This window comes from Anabas testudineus, chromosome 13 (assembly GCF_900324465.2).
Source record: "Anabas testudineus chromosome 13, fAnaTes1.2, whole genome shotgun sequence".
NCBI classification, from domain to species: domain Eukaryota; kingdom Metazoa; phylum Chordata; class Actinopteri; order Anabantiformes; family Anabantidae; genus Anabas; species Anabas testudineus.
The window spans coordinates 4,832,305-4,852,571 of record NC_046622.1 but is presented as its reverse complement, the minus strand read 5'-3'; the positions used below and the strand labels follow the sequence as shown (position 1 = coordinate 4,852,571).

The following is a 20,267-nucleotide window of genomic DNA, read 5'->3' as shown; positions in this document are numbered from 1 at the left end:
TGGAAGTAATTATTTTAGCAATTTATTTGATTTAGTTAGATGGATCAATATAGGAAATGGCGGAGAGTGCACAGCGTGCGCTGATGATTGTTTGCATCGCACTAAATTCTCCTCTGTTTGTTAGAAAATGTAGCATAAATGTGTGCATCTCATTACAGACAAAACATATTTAATAAATAAACTAAAATGTACCATATGATATACTAGAAAATTAAAAGATAGAGAGGGGGCTGAAGAAAGAAAATACTATGTCACTTACGTTTGGAACTTCTTGGGATTTATGTGCATTGTAACTTTTTGTAGAAGCAGAAATCAGTACTTGTTTAATCTGAATTCGCCCAAACATTAGTAACACTCAGAAATGTTTTGCAGTGAAACTGTTGACAGGATTGGAGCCTGTGCTCATTACTGTCATTAGCATAGGGATAATAATCAACCCAGAGAAAATGAGTGGGAGGAAAATTGTTTTTCAAACCACATTACTCAGAAAAGCCCCTGATTGCTCTCTTGCAGATTCAATTGATGACTGTCCCAGTAACTGCTTCGGGAACGGTGACTGTGTTGCTGGAACATGCCACTGCTTTTTAGGATTCAAAGGACCTGACTGTGGGCGAGGTGAGTCACTATCTCAGTCATAACGTCTTTATTGATCTCCGTGCTTCAGATACATAACGTTTTAGGGTCCTCAGCAAATTATATTCACCATGTGGCCAGAACAAGGCAATTTAAAACATACAATTACTTTTAATTGTACTTGAGATCTTTTTTAGTAAATGAAAAAAGTACTATTCAAGACAACTCATCTTTTCATCTGTCTCTCCTAATGGAGTATTGTGTTTCATGGAATAACTATATAAAGATAAGAACTCTAGATTGAAGGGCAGATAATAACATTCTTTTAATTATTGATTTTAATGCTGTAATTGTTTGTAACCAAATTACATTAAAGACAAGTTTAAGCAGAGTTTTAGAATGATAGGAGTTTGTCTGGGTAACATCATTACACATTCAGTCCTGCCATCTGTTATCTGTGTTGACTGTCACTATAGTTGACACTTGAGGTTCACTTTTTTGTATTTTAAACAGCCACAAAGCTCAGAAAAGATACTGAATTAGATTTGTTGTTTGCTTTTATTGGGATTTGGTGCACATACACACTGGACGAGAAAAATGATGTGTTATTTGTTGTATATTCTACACTGAGAAGCAAACCTTTTAATATTTTGGTCAGCAGTTCATTGTCAGATCAAGGCTTTTGCACACACTCCCTATTCTGTGATGCTATGGTTGTAAGGGTCTATTCAAATGGATGTATGCTGTCTGCTCTTTTCAAAGCGGCCTGTCCGGTGCTATGCAGTGGGAATGGTCAATACCTTAAAGGTCGCTGCATGTGTCACAGCGGCTGGAAGGGCTCAGAGTGTGACGTTCCCACCAACCAGTGCATTGACATCACATGCAGCAACCATGGGACCTGTATTGTTGGAACCTGCATCTGCAATCCAGGCTACAAAGGGGAAAACTGTGAAGAAGGTAATTTTTAATAAATCATAGTAATATATCCTCCCACCACCATTTTAGCTTGTTAGTACTTGACATTGTAGCAGAATACTCATAATGGGATCGTGTACTAGGTTGGTATGGCTTATTTAACAGTCTGTATAGTAGTAAAGACAGGACATCCCCTATGAAGAGTGTAGCAATAACACTTCACAGCATGCATCCTGGGTGACTTTTCCTGAATAAATCATGGATATAAGGCATTACTTTAATCGAAACAGTCCATTTATTGTCTGAATTTCAGACTCTAAGTCTGATGTTAATCCATTAGAAACTCCACACTCATGATGCTGGATAAGGCTTGACCAGATAAGATTGAAGGAGCTATTGTATTTGTCAGCTCTTGAAGGCTCTCATTTCAAGATGAAAAATGGACCCTGGGAGTTTGATAAATGGGGGTTTGTGACATCTATAGGCCCCTATTCTATTTTGGGTGGAGTGTTAGCCATAAGGAGTGGAGGGGAATGTGGACGAGAGCCCCTTAACATTTTTACCTTTCTTCCGTTCGACCTTCAGCCACTATGATTAATTGCCAGGAGGGAGTTTCTTGTCAGTTAGCCTCTGATCTTTGTGCCTTGTGCCCAAACCATCTGCTAAGAGGGGAGAGATCCTGTTTGTCTTACTATAACGGCCTTTATACCCATTTATGTCATGGTAAAGGGGAGCTGCCATGGCATGGCCCGCTGCTCTTAGTGGCTAGACATTGCTCCTGCTTGGTCTCCATTTGCCATATGTCTGTACCATACAAATATGGTCTGGTAGAAAGAATGTTACTATTGTAAATGCATGCTCCCACAACACTCCAGAAAAACATGAGCACTTATTTGATACTATGTCGAGGGAGGAAATGCTATTGAAAGTTATTTCTAAGGCGTTCTAAATTGTATACTGAGATGGTGTACAAAAGGATGCAACTGAGGGAATCTAGTGAAAGGATGTTTCACTTACAGTCATCAAATAGTCTGTAAACTGGAATTGAGCATGCTTTCTTAACTAGGAAGTCTGGTGGTTGCCCCAGGCCTTTTCTTACTTTACCCCGTTTTCTCATTTACAGTCTATAAATGCGTGTTTTAGTTTTTCTGGCTTTCAAGCTTCTCATCATCATAGCTTTCATTTTAGTTAAACGTGCTCCTATTAAGCTTCTTACCTGTCTAGGAGGAAGTTTTGCTATGATATGATGAGAAAGTGCTAGCAGGAATGTGGGCAGTGCCTGAAGCCTGGCGCCATAAGCCTGAGTGTGAAAATAGTCATTTAATTCACTTGTCTTGTCAGAGAAAGTGAGCTTCTTTGCATTATTTTCTGCGGGTTTCCTATGCATATGTACTAAGCTGGTTGCAGCTGCAGTTAAGCTGCAGCCCACTAGCTTTGTCATTCTTTTCAGGCTCAAATAAAGATGCCTGGTAGCCTCTGAAAGAGGGTAATAGCAGGTGACTGGTGTGTCTAACATTGTGTCTTTGGAATTCTTTCAGTGGACTGCCTGGACCCAACATGCTCAGGCCGAGGGGTATGTGTGCAGGGAGAGTGCCACTGCTTTGTAGGATGGGGAGGGCCAGGATGTGAGAGCCCCAGGGCCTCCTGCATGGACCAGTGCTCTGGACATGGGGCTTTCCTGGCAGATACTGGAACCTGCAGCTGTGATCCCAATTGGACAGGTCATGACTGCTCTACAGGTGAGTACTTTCCCTCAAATGAGAGTAAACGCTGGCAAAATTACTTTTAACAGGCCAGTGCTGATGTAGCACTGATTAGCAAGTAGAAAGCTAATTGCATTAAATTAAATTAGCATTAACATTTAAGTTACCATATTAAGTGCTTATGAATGTTGTTGCTTCTTAAATGTGAATGATCAGTGTAGTTGTACTAGATGTTTTATCATAGCTGGGTTCAGTTAGAAACCTTAGCTACAGAATCATAACAGCTAGTGAGTATTTATTTCTTGTCCTTTATTAAATACATCTGTAGTTTATTACATCACTACTAACTATAAATAGTAAGAACAAGTAATAACCTTTCTGTCAGTTAATCTCTGTTAACATCCTTGACTTTTAATTTCACTGCTTGATACAATATAACTTTGGTAATTGTGCGGCTCTTCATAGAAGTAAACATTTCTGATTATGTTAAAAGGAAATTGCTCGCATAAAAGCCTCAATTATTCACATCAATGATCAGTTGGCGGTCCACAGCTAGCAATCAAAGTCTTGTTGATTTTGCTCTAAATTTATTTCTTTTACAAATAGTTTCTTCTTTCTCCACATGGTGAGCTGGCAGCCACAGAAAAGAGGGAAGTACATAATAGAGTCATGATCTAATCCAAGTTAATGCTCTTTCTTGAGTTGCGACTTTCTTCACATTGGTACAGGGCTCACAGCTGATGATAGCTGCTTCAGCTTCCCACTGTGTTCATTTTGTCCGTGGGGAATGTTCTCTCATGATAGTCAGGAATAGGGTGAGCATAGGATACAGTTTTATAGCAAGAATATACCTTTTTGAGGCTCTGAGGATGAAAAAAGTGCCTGTACAATTTAGGTTCGGTCTGACAGCAACCTGCCTGCTCACATTTACCGAAGAAGTATTTTACTGCAAAAACCCCCGTGAACTCAGTGGTAGATTGTTAAAGAGTTGTCAAATGTAGGTATCTAACATCCGGCTTGCAGCATTAGAAGATGCAAAAAAAAAATGTTCTTGTTACTGTAAAGCCAGCTGAAGAATTTTAATGCTTCTCATATGTATTAATTCTCATATGTGGATGTATCCATGTTTTATGGTTATGTGGGGTAGATTAAATCTTTAGATTTAGATGACTATCTATGTGTTGATAGATAGTTGATGTTTTAATCTTGAGCCGTTTTCATTTAAACAACACAATTTGTATTCAGACAAAACATGTCTGAAATAAAAGTACTCAGCTACATGAATCTCTTTATTTTCTAAGCAGACACAATGACCTATTAGGAAATGGGCAGTTAGTCTGAGTTTTCCTCACAGAGAAAGAGCTCTGTAAATGATGATGAGTTGGCTCCTTATCCTCCTTTATCCTGTTCATTGTAGAGCATTCTGTGGTCTGATACAGCACCGCTTGGTGGTGGGGTACTACAACTAGCAGCCTATAACCTTGTAGTCTAGGGGGAAAACAAGGATGGAAAGCTTTCAATATGTCTTTCAGGATTCTTTAATTTCCCTTCCCCAATACATTAAAGTCACAAACTAATTTTCTCCTGTGGCTTTGGAACAGTACAACCCAGGTGTGCGCAGTTGGTAGTAATGCTGTTACTAGCCATAAAAGAATCCCTGGGGTTTCGTGTCCTTTAATATGTGTGTTTTTATGCCCTTTTTGCCATTCTCCCACCCGGAGGAAAGTTTGTTTACACGGTCCTTTAGTGCAAATGGTGACGGTCATCATGGGGATGGGGGTATCTCTCACTGTGGACTCCTCTAGCCACGGATAATGAGGGTTTGCCTGCAGGCTGTAATTGCATCTTTATCACGTTAAAGGTTTCGCCATTGTTCCAAGTGAACAGTTGTCTCACAGTCAGTTTGAGTCTGTTTTCTCTGACCAATATGTGTTCTAATAAATCAGAGCAAGAAACTGGTAGGGTCAGTTCTTGCTGTTTTTTATTTCTCTCAACATAGGTGCTAATGAGATCACTCAAGATGTTCATTGTGTTCATTGTCACATCCTATTTAACTGTGTTAATTTTGTGTTAATATTGTTTTTAGAGGTTGTAGAACACAAGGAAGCACAATCAATAGTGATTAGAAAATTAATTGATCACCAGACTTCTGCAGCTGAACTATCCTGGTCTGTGTGTATCTCTGTGTGTGTGTGTATTCATAAGTGACATTGATTTAAATTCTGTCAGCATACCGTACCTCTAGATCAAAAGTCAGATGTAAAATTAGCATTTATGTCATTTAACAAAGTGCTGAACTGTAATTAGCAGGGGAGAGCAATTTTAATGCTTTTTAAGCTGGTAATGTCATGTTATGGTTTGTGGCTGAAAATACCACTCAAAATTAATTTGTAGCAATGACAAAATAGGCAGTGTAAAGGCATTAATTGACTTATTAAAAGATTTTACCTCCAGTTTGGTCCCCTATGGTCATATTTGAATTGACTTGGCTAATAAGCCAGGAATACATTACTATTGTTCCTCGTTGCCCATACTGCTAAGCTTCTTTATAACAGAATAGTTAATAAAGAGGTTAACATTTCAGTGAGATTCATAAGTAATCTGTCAGTGTTTAATTTCTTTGAGCCTTCGTCTTGTCATACTCTCCCTCGAGTTCATGAGACGAGGGTAATGTCCCAGGCTCTATCACAGCCTGTCAGGGAGGTCTTTCAGCAGCCACACAATAGTCCCAGCCAAGCTTTACTGTGGTTCTGTCTCTCAGTTGCCTTCATTTCATGAATGTATTTCTTCCTTTGCTATGCTTAGGTTGACTGAAATCAGCATACTGACAGCTAATGCTTTGAATCCTTCTGTGGAGCCTTATGTTCTACCTGTAGTTTCACAATAAATAACCTGGCAAAGCCATGAACCTAGCATGTACAATAAAGGAAATAAAAATGTACAGTTTAATCTAAAATGGCAGCACTGAGATTGTTGTCATCCCCATAAGAAATCCCAACTGTGTAATATTTCCTCTTTACCTCTTTTGCCCAGAAAGAGGGGAATTTTAAAAAAGATGAGAAGGAGTAAGGAGAAGAATACGGCTGCTAAGACTGACACAATCCATGTCTTGTCTTTGTAATGGACTGATTAGATTTGTATTGTCAAAAAGGATTGCCCCTTATGAGGTGCAGGAATTTCTTTTCAGCTGCCATCAGACAAGGTAGTGGAGCGTGGCCGCCTTTTCTTGACAATAACTCCTGGATTTGTCTTTTCTTCACCCTGCCTTGTCCTGCACCGCCTTGTCTTCCCTTTCCATCCCACTCCACCCCCCCCCCCCCCCCCCCCCCCTTTATTCTGTCTGTCTTCCCCCCACTCTCTTTTTTTTTGTCTTTTTCTATGTCCATATCTCCCACAGAGATTTGTGCAGCGGACTGTGGTGGCCATGGCGTTTGTGTGTCCGGCACCTGCCGCTGTGACGACGGCTGGATGGGCGCTGGGTGTGACCAGAGGGCGTGTCACCCTCGCTGCAATGAACATGGCACTTGCAAGGATGGCAAATGTGAATGCAGTCCGGGTTGGAACGGAGAACACTGCTCTATTGGTAGGATGGAAAGAGGTTTTGATTTGGGTGGGGGACTCTGTGTGTATATGTCTGTGTGCTTGAAGGGGGTTTGAGGGCACCAACAAAAGCATTGGCTGTCTGTCTGCCTGCGTGTGAATGAAGTGATGGGTGTGAGGGGAAGGGTCCAGTTGGAGAAGAGAGGGAAAAGCATGCTTAATTGAATTTGTGCAACTCGGTAAAGCATGAACAGGTTTACTCAAGGATCTGAGGCTTGCCTTCATGCATTTTAATGTGGGAATGTGCTAAGGTGTCCTTTCATTTTCCTCATCCTTTTCCTCATCTTTTTCTTTGCTCCCTCTCCATTTACTATTAATTTCCAATGCTGACATGTGACTCATTGTGAGCGGGTCAACCACCCTGTTTAGCTGTATGGTCATACTAACAATTGTTCTCCTGCAAATGCATGCAAAAGGTATGTTTTTGAGACCTTGACTGTATGTGAAGAGCTTTAAGCCGACTTAAAAGAAGTTTCAAGTTGTTTTTTTTTTTTCTTGCCAGAAAGTAAAACCATTTAGTACTTTGTATTTCATAATTCTGTAGGGTATACCTGCGGTAGTTCATAACTTTATAATGACTTTATTTTTGTTATAATTATGCACAGATACAGTAGTTCAAAGGTAGAAACAGAAGCTTGCAAAGTGTCTGCAGCCATACCTTATATTGAAAATGTACTTTTAGCATATTGCCATTTTGGAGTCCCTGAAGAGGTGAGATCCCTGTTGTGAACATTTGTTTGTCACAAGGAGATAGTGACTGGAGTAATTTGTAAATACAAGCAATGACAGACGCAGCCAAGCTGTTATCATAAGCTGCAGCTGACCTCTCTCCTTTGCTTCAAATGCCGACTGCCAAAGGGACAGATAGATGTTTCTGAGTAACGGTGATGGATTCTGAGGTTTGACAGTTTTACTGTTGAAGTGTAACTTGAGCTTATTAAGACATTTGTGTTAATGTGGTTGACTAATGTGTGCTTTCTGGACTGTCAAACATACTTGAAATGTTAGGAGAGACCATCCAGGGGGTATATGCAATGCTATGCAATGCCTGCTTGCAACTTAATCATTTTATCCCTGTGTTAAAATAACCCTCTCCCACTTTATGTTCTTTTTTATTTTGTTCTTTTATTGGTGGAAAACTGCTCAATACGTTGTAGTTTACCTGTACCGTAAGTATTAGTGTACTTACATACAAGGAAATGACATTCACATTCACTTGAATGTTGCAACACAAAATAATCATAAAATATATGAGACATTATTATAGGTTAAACTAAAACGATCTTTAAAAAAAGCTCCCCACCATTGTGTGAATGCTATTTTTACTTATAGTACAGGTAAAAGATTCACCACTGATTTGTTGACTGCAGCCTTTCATGGCCGTTCATCATTATCATTCTGTGATCCGAACACTCAAACATCAGAGAGGAAATGGGATTGCAGTGACCATCCCTCCTCCCTCAGCCAAAACAGAAATTTGCTACTCCCACACATCTGAGTCAAGCATCTCAGCAGAGAGATGGGACTAAAGTTGAGGATGCTGATCTTATACTGTAGGTAAAAGCTTTGTTCCATATTCAAATAGGTGAAGATAATTTCTCTCACAGTATTCTCATGCACATCTTAGAGCAGAGCTGCCTGAGTACAGAGCCTTGACTCAGCCTGTGAATGTTTAATACGCTGGCCTTACATTATTAATGGGCCTTTTATAAGTGCCATATTGAGATCCCCACTCCCTCAACAAGAATATTCCTCAGTGTCATCCATTAAGAAGCCAAAGTTCTCAATTTAAATCAATTTTCATTATTGAGAGCTCTGCTTTGGCCCTAAGCCTCATGCTGTGGAGCACAGGAGATCCGATTTGGCTCCACCGTTGCCAAAGCCTCTGGTGACCTCATCGTCTATAGAGGTGTTTCAAGATTAAAAGCGCTTTTTGTTGAACATTCTGACCTCTTGTACAATATTGCTTGAGAGATTTAAGGCTGGTAATATGTGCATCAATCATGTTGCTTTTGAAATACTCCCCTGAGATATCCTTCCGATCCCAGCAGTTGATAAATGGGGACAGATTGAAATGTTCTTTCTGAACATATCACTTTTTACCCTATCTCCTATTCTCTTTATTTTTCTCTCTCGCTCCCATTCTCTTTCTGTGTTCCACAACCAACCATCCCCCGACTTTCTTCCGTCTTCAGCCCTCTCCCTCTGTGTTGTATCTTGTTTGTTGTGTTGCTTGTAATGCATGAGTTTGCTTCATGACTGCTCTTTTCCTTTTCCGTTTTATTTACCTTTTGTAATGTAAACTAACACCTTGCCTTGCTGTCTTGTCATGGAAGTGGCACTGTTCAAACCTCCCTTATATGTCCTGTCTTTTATCTCCCAAGCTCACTATCTGGATAAGGTAGTGAAAGGTATGGCATTCCTCCTTCCTTCTATTTTGCCCTCCTCCCATTGTTACTCCAACCAGCATTAACAAATCATGTGCGCACACACCATGCTCTTCCCCTACATTGACATGTGCAAACACAATGCACCCCTTGTTGCCCCAAACAACTCATTCTGAGGAACCCCACCTATTGCCCCACCATCAACTTTTTGCCATATTGTCACAGTAATCTCCACTTAGCACTTTCACACCTGCTGAGTCAAGTTGTGCAGCTTTTCTATGTGTTGAATATTTGGTTTGTGTGCGGTCTTGCTTTCTCAATGGGGGGGGAGTTGTTGGGAAAGGAGCTTTATAACCTGTGCCATGCATTATGGATGAGTGTGCAGCTGTGAGCAGGGCCTGATAGGTGCTGAGGCCGCATCCTCTCTAATTAAAAGAGTTCATGGTCTGGTTGGTGCAGGGCAAGCAGGGGGTGGAGGCTCTGCAGCAACCCTGTCTCTCTGCTCCCAGTACCCTCTCTCACTCTCCCTGTGTCCTTGGTAATGGACCACCTGGCATGAGAGTGGCTGCCAGTGGAGTCCTTCGAACACTTGCAGCCTCACGTTTGGAGCAGTTTCAGGCAGGCTTGGGCAGGACTCAGCAGGGTGCTCCTTTCTGAAAGGGCTGCCAATTAAGTTAAACTGGTGCCAACAGAGAGCAGATCTTATTTATCCTTGAAATAAACATTTGGAGCTTACTAATAATCTGACTCCACTGGTCTAACCATAGTTGTTTTGTCCATTTGCTCAATGAAACGACAGCTAATGCCCAAAAGTGTCTAGGAGGCAAAAAATTCTCTAATTACATTAACCTTCAATAGTGATTTTCTTTCTTCTGGGAATCACAAACAAAATGGAAATAGAATTTTCCATTTTGTCATGTGTCATGATTAATTTCTTGAAGGGACAGAACATTGCTAAAACAATATGTTTTTAACATCATTACAACAATAGAATATTACAGGCTTATTTAGTGAGTTATATTAAATGAACAGGAGAACAGAAAAGAACCACCTGAAGTTATTGTTTAGTAGTGTTTTGTCTTACATTAAGTTCAAAAAACTCTTTTTCAATATTTATTCTTTTTTATATTTATATAGGTATAAATATGCAATAACATGTATAAATGTTGGTTGTTTATTGATCCATGACGCTGTTCTTACTCTAAATGCATCTGCCTTTGGTGCAGCTTCTGCTTTTGATCTAAATACTTATATTTGTTTCTTTCTCATGACTGTTTCTTCCGCCAGCTCATCTGTCGCACTTTAACACATGTCCCCTATCCACCACACCCGTCTCACTTCTTCTCCTACTCTGTCAACCTTCGCCTCCTATTCTCCTTGTGTGATGTAGGGGCTTCAAGACAGCCGCCCCAGTCTCTTAAGTTTAAAATGGGTCAGCTTAGCATTCTCTGTATCAGGACAGCTTGCTAACAACACAAACAGTGACAGACTTGTGCGTTTGATATCTGGAGATGTTACCTCTGCCTCAGCCTCTGCTTCAGCGAGGGGATACGAATCATAAGTTACCAGATAAATGCCAAACATCCCCAGAAAAATGGCCGAGATAATCCAGTGATCCATACCCTTGTGAAGACATATCCAGAGAGAAGAGAGGAATGATTCACCTGCCGTTCTGCTCCAGCCTGCTTTAGCTCCCTTGAGGTCACATGCCTGGGAACACAGTTAGTGCAAGCAAAATGATCCCCTGCATAAGACTATTGAGCTCAGCCTCTCGTCCACTTTCTGTTATTTTGTATTGCATTCTGCGTGGGGATAGTTTTGTTGATTTTTCAACAGGAGACAATCAAAAAAAAAAGAGACTTAAAAATGACAAAGACCTTATTTTATCAAAAGCAGGATTGTTCTAGCTCATCTTTACTTGCAGGCTACGGTCAAAGTAACACTATGATGTTAATGACGATTCGATTCAATTAAAAGTCAGACTACCAGCATATACACTGATGCTCTCGTCACCCAGCTGTAGTGGCATTGATACAGGGCGCCAATCTACCGTAGTAATGAGTGAATATTGATTTAGAAGATCCCACTTATCTGATTTTACTGCAAAGGGATATTAGAAGCTTCACAAAAGGTTTATCAAATGAATCAACTTCAGCTGAGGGCCATTATAGCCACTGTCACCCATTTTAAATCTTGAAATGACTTTAGTTTATTGCTACCAGGGAAGATTTAGCACCAAACCGTTGTCATCAGCAGTGTTGTCAATGTTTTATTGTTTGTTTATACACAATATACAATAATTATCTGTTGGCTGTTAAACTCGTTTTATTTGATATTCTGTTCTGACTTCTGTCTTTGTCCTTTTTGTTGCACAGAGGGCTGTCCTGGTTTATGCAATGGAAATGGTAGGTGCACTCTGGGTAACAATGGCTGGTACTGTGTGTGCCAGCTGGGCTGGAGGGGCACTGGCTGTGACACCTCTATGGAAACTGCCTGCGGTGATGTCAAGGACAACGATGGAGGTAAAATCACAAACAACACACAGTAATGCCTTCTGACGCTGGCCAAGCACCAACAGGGACTCTTGAGTAGACAAGATTTGACTATAGAATTAGGTACGTTTGGGTTTGAGAATATACTGTACATACTGTTTTGCTTTCCAGGCTCACTTGTACTCTTGTGCAGGTGAGGATGAAAAATGGCTTCCAGTCAGTCACCTGGACAAACAGGTTTTTATTAAAAAGCAGAGTAGCTGGCCTGAGGTCCCGAGCATGCACAGGCCCCAGGAGGAAGTCCCTGCTCTGCCCTCTAACTAGCCCCGAGCAGAGCCAGGCACACACACAGAGCCAGCCACAGGGCTGCACCACTCTTGAAGCCAAGTGGGAGACGTGACTTCCTTTCTTTGAGACCTCATTCTGGGCTCGAGCTATGCACTAGCATCCCTTATTTATGCAGGGGCTGTTTGTCTCCCCATCACTGTGCAGGGACCACAGGGCTCTCAATGGCAAAGATGGGGTGGTTCTAGGGATTTGACTGACTCCTGACAGCAGGGGTTATTTTTATCACCCATCTGGCCAGATAGGCCCCTGAAAGCAAAGGGTAGGGAGCCCAATGACCCACTTCAGCAAAGTAAAGTGCACTGCACAGCTCTTTTTGTCTTGTATTCTTTCATCTTTTAGAGATACATTACAGCTAGAGAGGCATGAGCATCGCTTGAGGGGTTCAAAATGTTTATAGGACAAGATGTATGTTACATGGCACCATTCATGTAGTAAAACTGTCAACATTAACAATGTTCCAGTGAATATCAAATACACACTGTATGTGTAGTGCTGTTTTTTTGTGCTAGGCATGTGTCCAGGCTGTTGTTTAATGAAACTGTGTTTGTGTGTGACTTGTTTGACCTTGTCAGATGGTTTGGTTGACTGCATGGATCCAGACTGCTGTCTGCAGGCAACCTGTCACACCACCTCTCTGTGTGTGGGCTCGCCGGACCCCCTGGACATCATCCAGGAGACACAGATGTCCTCTGCACAGAGTAACCTGCAGACCTTCTTTGATCGGATACACTTCCTTGTGGGCAGGGACAGCACCCACGTAATTCCTGGTGCCAACCCCTTCGATGGCAAGTGAGTGACGTGTGCATTACTCCTACTAGTCCACTAGACACCACCTAGTATTACATTCTGTAATCACTAGAAAGCTATTATTTTCCTTGGAACAGATTTCTGACATCAGTATTTAATTGAATTCTTTTTTCTCTGCATCATTATTTGTTTGTTATGCTTCATTTACTTGTGAGATCATACACATTAAGTCGAGTCAGTTAAATTAGTAATTACAGGATTTTTATTTATTTTCTCACATTTTAATTCACCTGCTGAGGATGTGAGAATTTGATTGTATGCACAGTTGTGTAGCTCTGCTGATTGGATTTAACAGTTGTCCAATATGAATTACCATTATAGCTAACATCACTGTTTGTAAGTAATGACATTTCAAGTGCAAACAGATCAGATCACAGTGGATATGCTGTGGATATTACACTGATACATTTTAGCAAAACGTTACCTCAGACCAAACTGTCTGAGCGAGGGAGGCAGCTATAGGCAGTTTAGGATCAAATGCACAGGGATTTGTGGCCTGCATAGCGAGAAGGATGATGGACAGATGATGATGGACAAGCATACAATGTGGCAAAAGGCAAGAAGCATTCCCTGGTATGAAAGGCATCTCATATTCATGTATTGTGATTACTTTTACTGTAATCCATCTGAGGCCCACTCCCAGAGGCAGAGCTCACGACACCCCAGTCATAGAATCTGAGTTGCTTTCATATCAGGCAAGATGGCTGTCAAAGTCCCGTAAGATTCATCTGCCTCTCTTTTCTTTTGTCTTCTTCTCTTTTTATCTTTAATCACTTCTGAGGCTGTGGCACCTTATTTGCATCCCACTTTCTTATGGATCTCTCTCATCTTGGCTTATTATACTCATGTAAAACAGACAATAAAGAAAACACAATATATAATATTTACATTTTCCATTTAGTTTAAAAAAATGGCAGAAAAGTCAAAAACTTTACAGCATGAAATTGTTAGTTGACAATTTTTTCTTTTTTTTTATTAAATAGTGGCAGAAGGTTGTGCTTTTTATACATAGCTATTTTTAGTCCAGCAGAGATTTTGTTTTAAAACTGTCCCTGCTCAAGAGGGATGATTTCCTTTTGTATGATTTGGAACTGAACACATCTTAGTCTTGGGTGCATGTTGAAATGAGTTATTCTAACCTAATTCTATCTATCTTACTTCATTGTATTCAGAGAAACATGGCTGTATCTCAGCTCTGCCCATATTAAGCATGTTACTCTTTTATATGTGCACGTGATGAGACAGTCATTCAGGTTTGTAGTTGGAAAAGAAAGAAAATCTGTCCTTAAAGTCAAACCTTTCCTGGTTTTGAACTTTTTGTAGTAGTGTCAGCCGACACTTGAGAAAAACACTTGTAACACACTTTGTGACATTTTCCCTTATTGACATTTCTCTGGCTTTCAAGAACCACTCAACATTTTACAGTTCTTCACTGGACAGAAGAAGAGTAGATGGTTGAGTAATACTCTCATCTCTCTCATGAGAAGATGCAGCCATAAATAAGTAAAATGAAGAATCCAGAGATGAGTTGCAAGATTGGAGGCTTGGCTCACCTAAAAATATCAGTGATTATCTATTATTCATGCTTGGTATTCATTCCCCACCTACTGACAGATATGAGCAGTTATGACAGGGGCCTCTGGGCTCTAGATGAGCCTTACAGGCACAATCAGAGCATCTCCTTGATATGCCTGCTCTAGTCACCTGATCATCTCTTTATTGATCCACTAACCACTTCCTCATGGTACTAGACATGTTGGATGGCTATTTCTGATGTTTGCCACCACAAAAAGCTGCAAAGGTGCCACTGAATAAAGCATCTGCTGCTGCATAAAACGTCTCAACTCTCCGCCGTGACACATAATACAAGAGACAGCCAAGGCCCAGCAGTGGATGCTGACTAGAATAGTAAACAGGGACTTTGTCCATGGAACAATTTGGGCAGATTGATAGCTGGTGTATAATGGCAAGCAGAAGCTATTTGCTTCATTTACAGGCTTGTACATTTATTATTTTATTTATAACTCTTTTATTAGCATTAGGCCATTAGTGTCAGAAAAACACTTGCTTGTTTTCCTCTCAGTGTGCTCTATCCCTTTTAGCAGTATTACAATATATTTGGAGACCTAGAAATGTATGGTGATGTCTCCTTTACACTCTGCAGTGTGCTAACTAACACACAGGCAGGGAAAGAGAGGGCTGCAGTGGCATGCCTGTATTTGCAGCAGGGTTTACCCTATAATCAAGTCATTTACATCAGTAATGATGTTGTTGTTGCGTCTGCGGTGATGGTACCATTTATTTGCCTCATTCATTGAAAGTTCTCTATACTTAAGTCTGGTGAGCACTTCTTGTGTGAAATACTACTGAGCAGTGTCCAATTCACATTCATACTGTGTACATGCTGTATATCTATTAAGTTAATGTGAGTTTTTGCACTTAATGTCCAGTTTCATAAAATGTAATTTGTTTTCCAGAGTGACCCACTTTTGCTGTAAATGCGCTGTTTTTGGTGAATTGATCTAACACTAGAACATTTCATGAAGCTCAGCCGCAATTGACACTGACTTGCTAGTTCTGACGTTGAATAGAGTTAAGACTTGACTGACTTAAGTCTTGTTATCCATGAAACTTCCTCTTTAAAGATACTAAGCCACGATTCCCTTCTGCGTCCACCCATTTATTTTTCACCACATGGCCTCACTTTGCCCTCTGTGGACGATGTATGATAAACTGGAGCTTGGAAATATTTTGAAGTCCCTTTCGCTTTTTTTTTTCTTTTTTTATTGTGAATCCTCTCAGAAAAAATGTTAAATCTTATATGGAGGGGGTGATTCTGCAGCGAATGCTTCATGCTTCCTTTGCTGCTCTTTCTTTCTGGTATATTTGATGTCAATATTTAAATCATTTGTCTTGACAGCAAGGAATCATCTCCCCATGTGGTTTACAGAAGCAGGAACGAGATAGTTCCACTTTCAAAGCTCTATCTGAAGAAAATGTGGATGATTGCTTCTTCAAACTAGGCTCTAAAATAAACTGTCTGCATGAATGATTAATCGTAGACAGCCAGGCCAGTGCTGGGTTAACTTCAATAGTAATTTTATGTAAATTCTTCTAGATAGATTTGGTTATGAGCCCAAGGATTCAGAGCGGTATCTCCTTGCTTGTTTACACTGTAGTGGTGGACAGCCAAGGTCTTCTGAAGGAGACCTGGCCTAATTAACATAAAACTGGGTTCCTGGGGACCAGGATAGTGTGGGGTGAATGATCTTGCCTCTGGTAAGGACATGTTGAGGGCAGCTGCTAACATGCTTGTGTTAATTGTTTCCAGTGCGTGGCAGTGTTTAAGACCCAAATGTATTAAAAATAGCTATGGTCTAATGAAGAAGTGACAGTGAGGCATTTGTTAGGGGACACGTTTTTGCAAACGACTACAGAAACGATGGCTGACCATGAGTTGGGCCTTGCTAATGATGAGGACAGAATGCTACAAGGGAGATGTGATACAGCGAGGTCTTAACTCATCAGTTCAGTAAGATTAGGAGATGAATTTGGATGACTTCCGACTATTGATTGGTGGGGACTGATTATCAGATCTAATTTAGGCAGCTTCTGGAGACCTGGTGTGAATCTGGAAATCTGTCCAGCACCAGCCAAGCAAATCTTGCAATCTGCAGTCCTATTATTTACTACTGTTGAACTTTGTAATGGAGGAGATAAATCCTATGTTTTTTAATTAGAACAAAAGCAAAATAAAGCTTCTTTATCTCATTATAATGATGCTGGATAGAAAAACCTTCAGACACATCCTAGAAGTTTATTCTGTTCTATTGTGGCTGTTTCCTTTCATTGTGTAGATTATTTATTTTGATGTGCTTTCTGTACACTTTTCCACTTCACTGTGCTGAATTACTTTTGTTACATGGAAATTGTGTGCACTAGATCAGTGCATTATGAACACAGCAGTATACAATATACTACTCTAATACATTCTAATGCTACTACTACTTCTACAGGAGTGTTGGCTTTGGCTTGTAATGTATTCATACTTGTAACTGTATATATGTACTAACCTTGAACATGAAGTATTCCATCATTGTGACTATGCTGGTCTTTCCCATGCAGCCATGCTTGTGTCATTCGTGGACAAGTGGTGACCTCGGATGGAACACCACTAGTTGGGGTCAACATAAGTTTCATCAACAACCCATCCTATGGTTACACCATCACTAGGCAGGATGGAAGGTAAGACACACACAAACAAGGGATGCATTGGAATTTCCAATTTCCAATATACTTAACAGAGATGTGACAATTGTATTTATATTATTGTCAAATACCGTTGTTTAGCTGTACTGAATTTTAATGATGGAAGGGAAAAAACACAGTTGCCACTGCAAACTGTGCCGCCATTGATCTGCTTTGTGCTTTCATTTGGTCCAATTTTGGAGTTCTCGGCTCAATTCCCAGAGAAATCAAACAAAGCCCTTCTGGTACACTCATAAGTTATGCTTCAGTAGCAGCAGGGAGGGGAAAGAATAAAATATGCCAATTCAAAGCAGCTCACTGGGGCTATGAAAAATTGTGCAGATGGACATTATTTATTTGACAATGGAAAATTTAGAGGAGTAAGTGAGACATTTAAGTTTAGGCGGTGGACCTGCAATTATTTTGCTCTGCATCTTTCTCCTTTTTTGATTTATCGAATGCCATCGATGTCATGGGTGAAAAAATAATCTTGGCTCTAACATCATTGAGTGATGTGGTTGCTTTAAAACTACATCCATAAAATAATACACACTAAATGCACTGATGGACATCAATACCACTGATTTACTCAATTCCATAAGTCTTCCTGCCTCTGCAGGAAACAAGAAACCTTGTCAATAAGCTAACTTTCTAGCTTCTTCTTAGGGAAGTCCAGACAAAAACCTTGGACTGATTTTGAGGTGTTACTTGGAGCGAAGGCGAAAGAAAGCGCTGAGTAAAGTTGTCTCAATATGTTTAGTTATTTTCTAAATATGGTTTTTGACTCAGTTTACACACACATACAATACATACTTTCAACCTTCAATCCTCATTAACTCTCATAGTAGTCAGTGATAGGAAGGCCTGGTGGCGAACTAAGCCCCTTCTATCACAGCACAGCATGAATTGGTTTTTGCTCTCTAAGCCCTTCTTCCTCCTGACACTTTTATCAGTCACTGACCCGTATTTCCTGCCAGTTTGATTTTGATCATTCTCGCTTCTGCTCATTCTTTCAATGTTGATGTTCGTCTTCCTAGTTTTACAAAAATCTCTCATCTCCAACTCATCATCGTCACCTTCCTCACTCATTTCATCTGCTCTCCATCCCTTCATGCTCTTCCTCCTCTAATCTCCCACTGCCCTTAAGCCTTTCTTTTCTGGGCACTACTCTTTTACTTATTTCCTGTGCATTTCCTTGAGCCTAGGTCTCATGTCCTTTCCACTGCACTGGCTTCCCTCATCTCTATCCTTTTCCCATTTATGTGTGTCCCATTTTTCTTATGCATCACTCCGTTTTTCCTTTGCAAAGCTCCATACTCTTTTCTCCCTTCCAGCATATGTGTAAACACTACTCCATCTCCCAGGTTCCCCTGTAAACATGCCCAGTCGCCTGCAACTCCCCTGCAATCACTGTAAACAGGCTCAGTGCAGCGTGAAATCAGAAATGCACCTGTTCAGCCACTTAGAAATGGGAAAGCTGTCTCAACTCATTTTTATGATGTGTTCTTTATTGTCCAAGGGCTTAGTTTTTTAAATTACCTTTTCCACTATCTTGAAAAGTTTTCTGGCCTAAACAAAAGAGGTTAGTTTAGTTTCTTTACAGCTGTGTAGCCATTTTCTGACTGGCTGAGCATTGAAACAGACTCATTCCCTTTTATGCTTTCCTCAGTAATGAGTAAATGCTGACACGGATTCCAGCTTATTATATTATTAGGGACTTGCGTGGACATCTGTATAGGAGCCATGATACATATGGGAAATCCAGTGGACACTTGTCAACTTTGGAATATATCGAAAGATCCATCCTGATGACCCAGTATAGAGTTATATAATGGTCATATTTCAATAGAATTATTATTTTTATAAATCTGTATATGTATATATATTAGATTTTTTTCTGCACCATTATAAAATAAGATTTATTTAATAATAATAATAATAATATTTATTTATTACTTTTTTTTTTTATGAGGACATAGTTAGCATGCCATTTCATGAGGACTTAACTGATGTCCTAACTGGTGAAGCAAAAGTACTAGTGTAGTTTCACCCACTTTAATCATAAAGTGCACCTGAGCAACAGGTACAAAATACAGCATACAACCCCTGCTCTTCTTTACTAGCTATTATTAACTTGCTTTAACATCAATACATCCTGCTTATTTTCAATATACAGTGACTGAAGATATTATTGCATATATTCAGCATGTTCATTAGCAGAGTTACCTCTTTGAGTGCCATGCATTTCCTAAGGGCAAGCGAGCAAAGCTGCTGTAGGTAGTTTAATAAGTTTTGTCACATGTCTTAAGGCTTTTGGCATGATTGATAACACCCAGTGAATCCCTTTATCAATTTGTCATGCTACCCATGGGTATCTGTCCAGAAGTGTTTTGAGCATGCGTAGCCTTGGCCTGCCAAGTGTTACGCAGACTGTCCCATTCTTGTGGCATGGCCACTGACGGATCACCACAGTAAAGGGTACCGCTATCACAGTCCCTACTCGCTCTGCACCCTCCCTTCTGCTGGACAGAGTCTCTTCTGCAAGGCTGGATCAAACCTTTTTTATCGCCAGAACCAATCAGATGTTTACCCTTGAGGGGAGTTTGACTGTGCAGATTCTGAATGTAAACCAATGGGGAGGTTATCTAACTTAGAGACCACTATCTGGACCTGCTTATTTACCTCTAATTTGGAAAAAAAATGCTTCCCATGTGAGGTTGAGGCCTTGTCCCAGGAGTCTGTAGGTGACCAGGTGCTAATTGGCTCTTAGAGAGAACTGACATCATCTGCAGAACTGTGGTGCAGGTGCAGGCATGATGTTGTCACCATGCAGCAGTTAGAGATGATGAAATCGCCAGAGTGCTGCTTGTTTACTGGGACCCACACAGGTCAGTCCAGAGGCGAAGGCCATTTAATGCAACAGTAGATGGGATTGCATTGCAGGGCTTTTTAGACTGATGCTAGAGTGGACAGCCTTCGTCTAAAGGATCGATAGAGAGGTGGCGGCTGCTTCCATCCTGCAGCAAAAATCTCTTTCTCTCACATATAAATGCAAGCACAGGAGCAGTGAGTTATACACGTGTGGGAGAAACAGTCATGTCTGAATTAAAAGCCATATATCTACTTTTTTTTGGTCTTGAAAGAAAAATTAAAGATTATAACATTAATTAGGAGATGGGTTTGTAACACTGTGA

The 20,267-nt window shown here is 40.4% G+C and overlaps 1 protein-coding gene across 1 annotated transcript in view; it reads left to right on the top strand.

The window, feature by feature from the left end:
- Positions 1 to 20,267, top strand: part of tenm4 (teneurin transmembrane protein 4) — a 130,580-nt gene that overhangs the window by 73,425 nt on the left and 36,888 nt on the right. Inside the window, exons 12-18 of the mRNA XM_026340724.1 lie at positions 514 to 615; positions 1,336 to 1,530; positions 3,027 to 3,227; positions 6,589 to 6,774; positions 11,554 to 11,700; positions 12,591 to 12,807; positions 16,951 to 17,070. Of these exons, the coding sequence (XP_026196509.1) occupies positions 514 to 615; positions 1,336 to 1,530; positions 3,027 to 3,227; positions 6,589 to 6,774; positions 11,554 to 11,700; positions 12,591 to 12,807; positions 16,951 to 17,070 (1,168 nt within the window). The remainder of the gene's footprint in view (positions 1 to 513; positions 616 to 1,335; positions 1,531 to 3,026; positions 3,228 to 6,588; positions 6,775 to 11,553; positions 11,701 to 12,590; positions 12,808 to 16,950; positions 17,071 to 20,267) is intronic.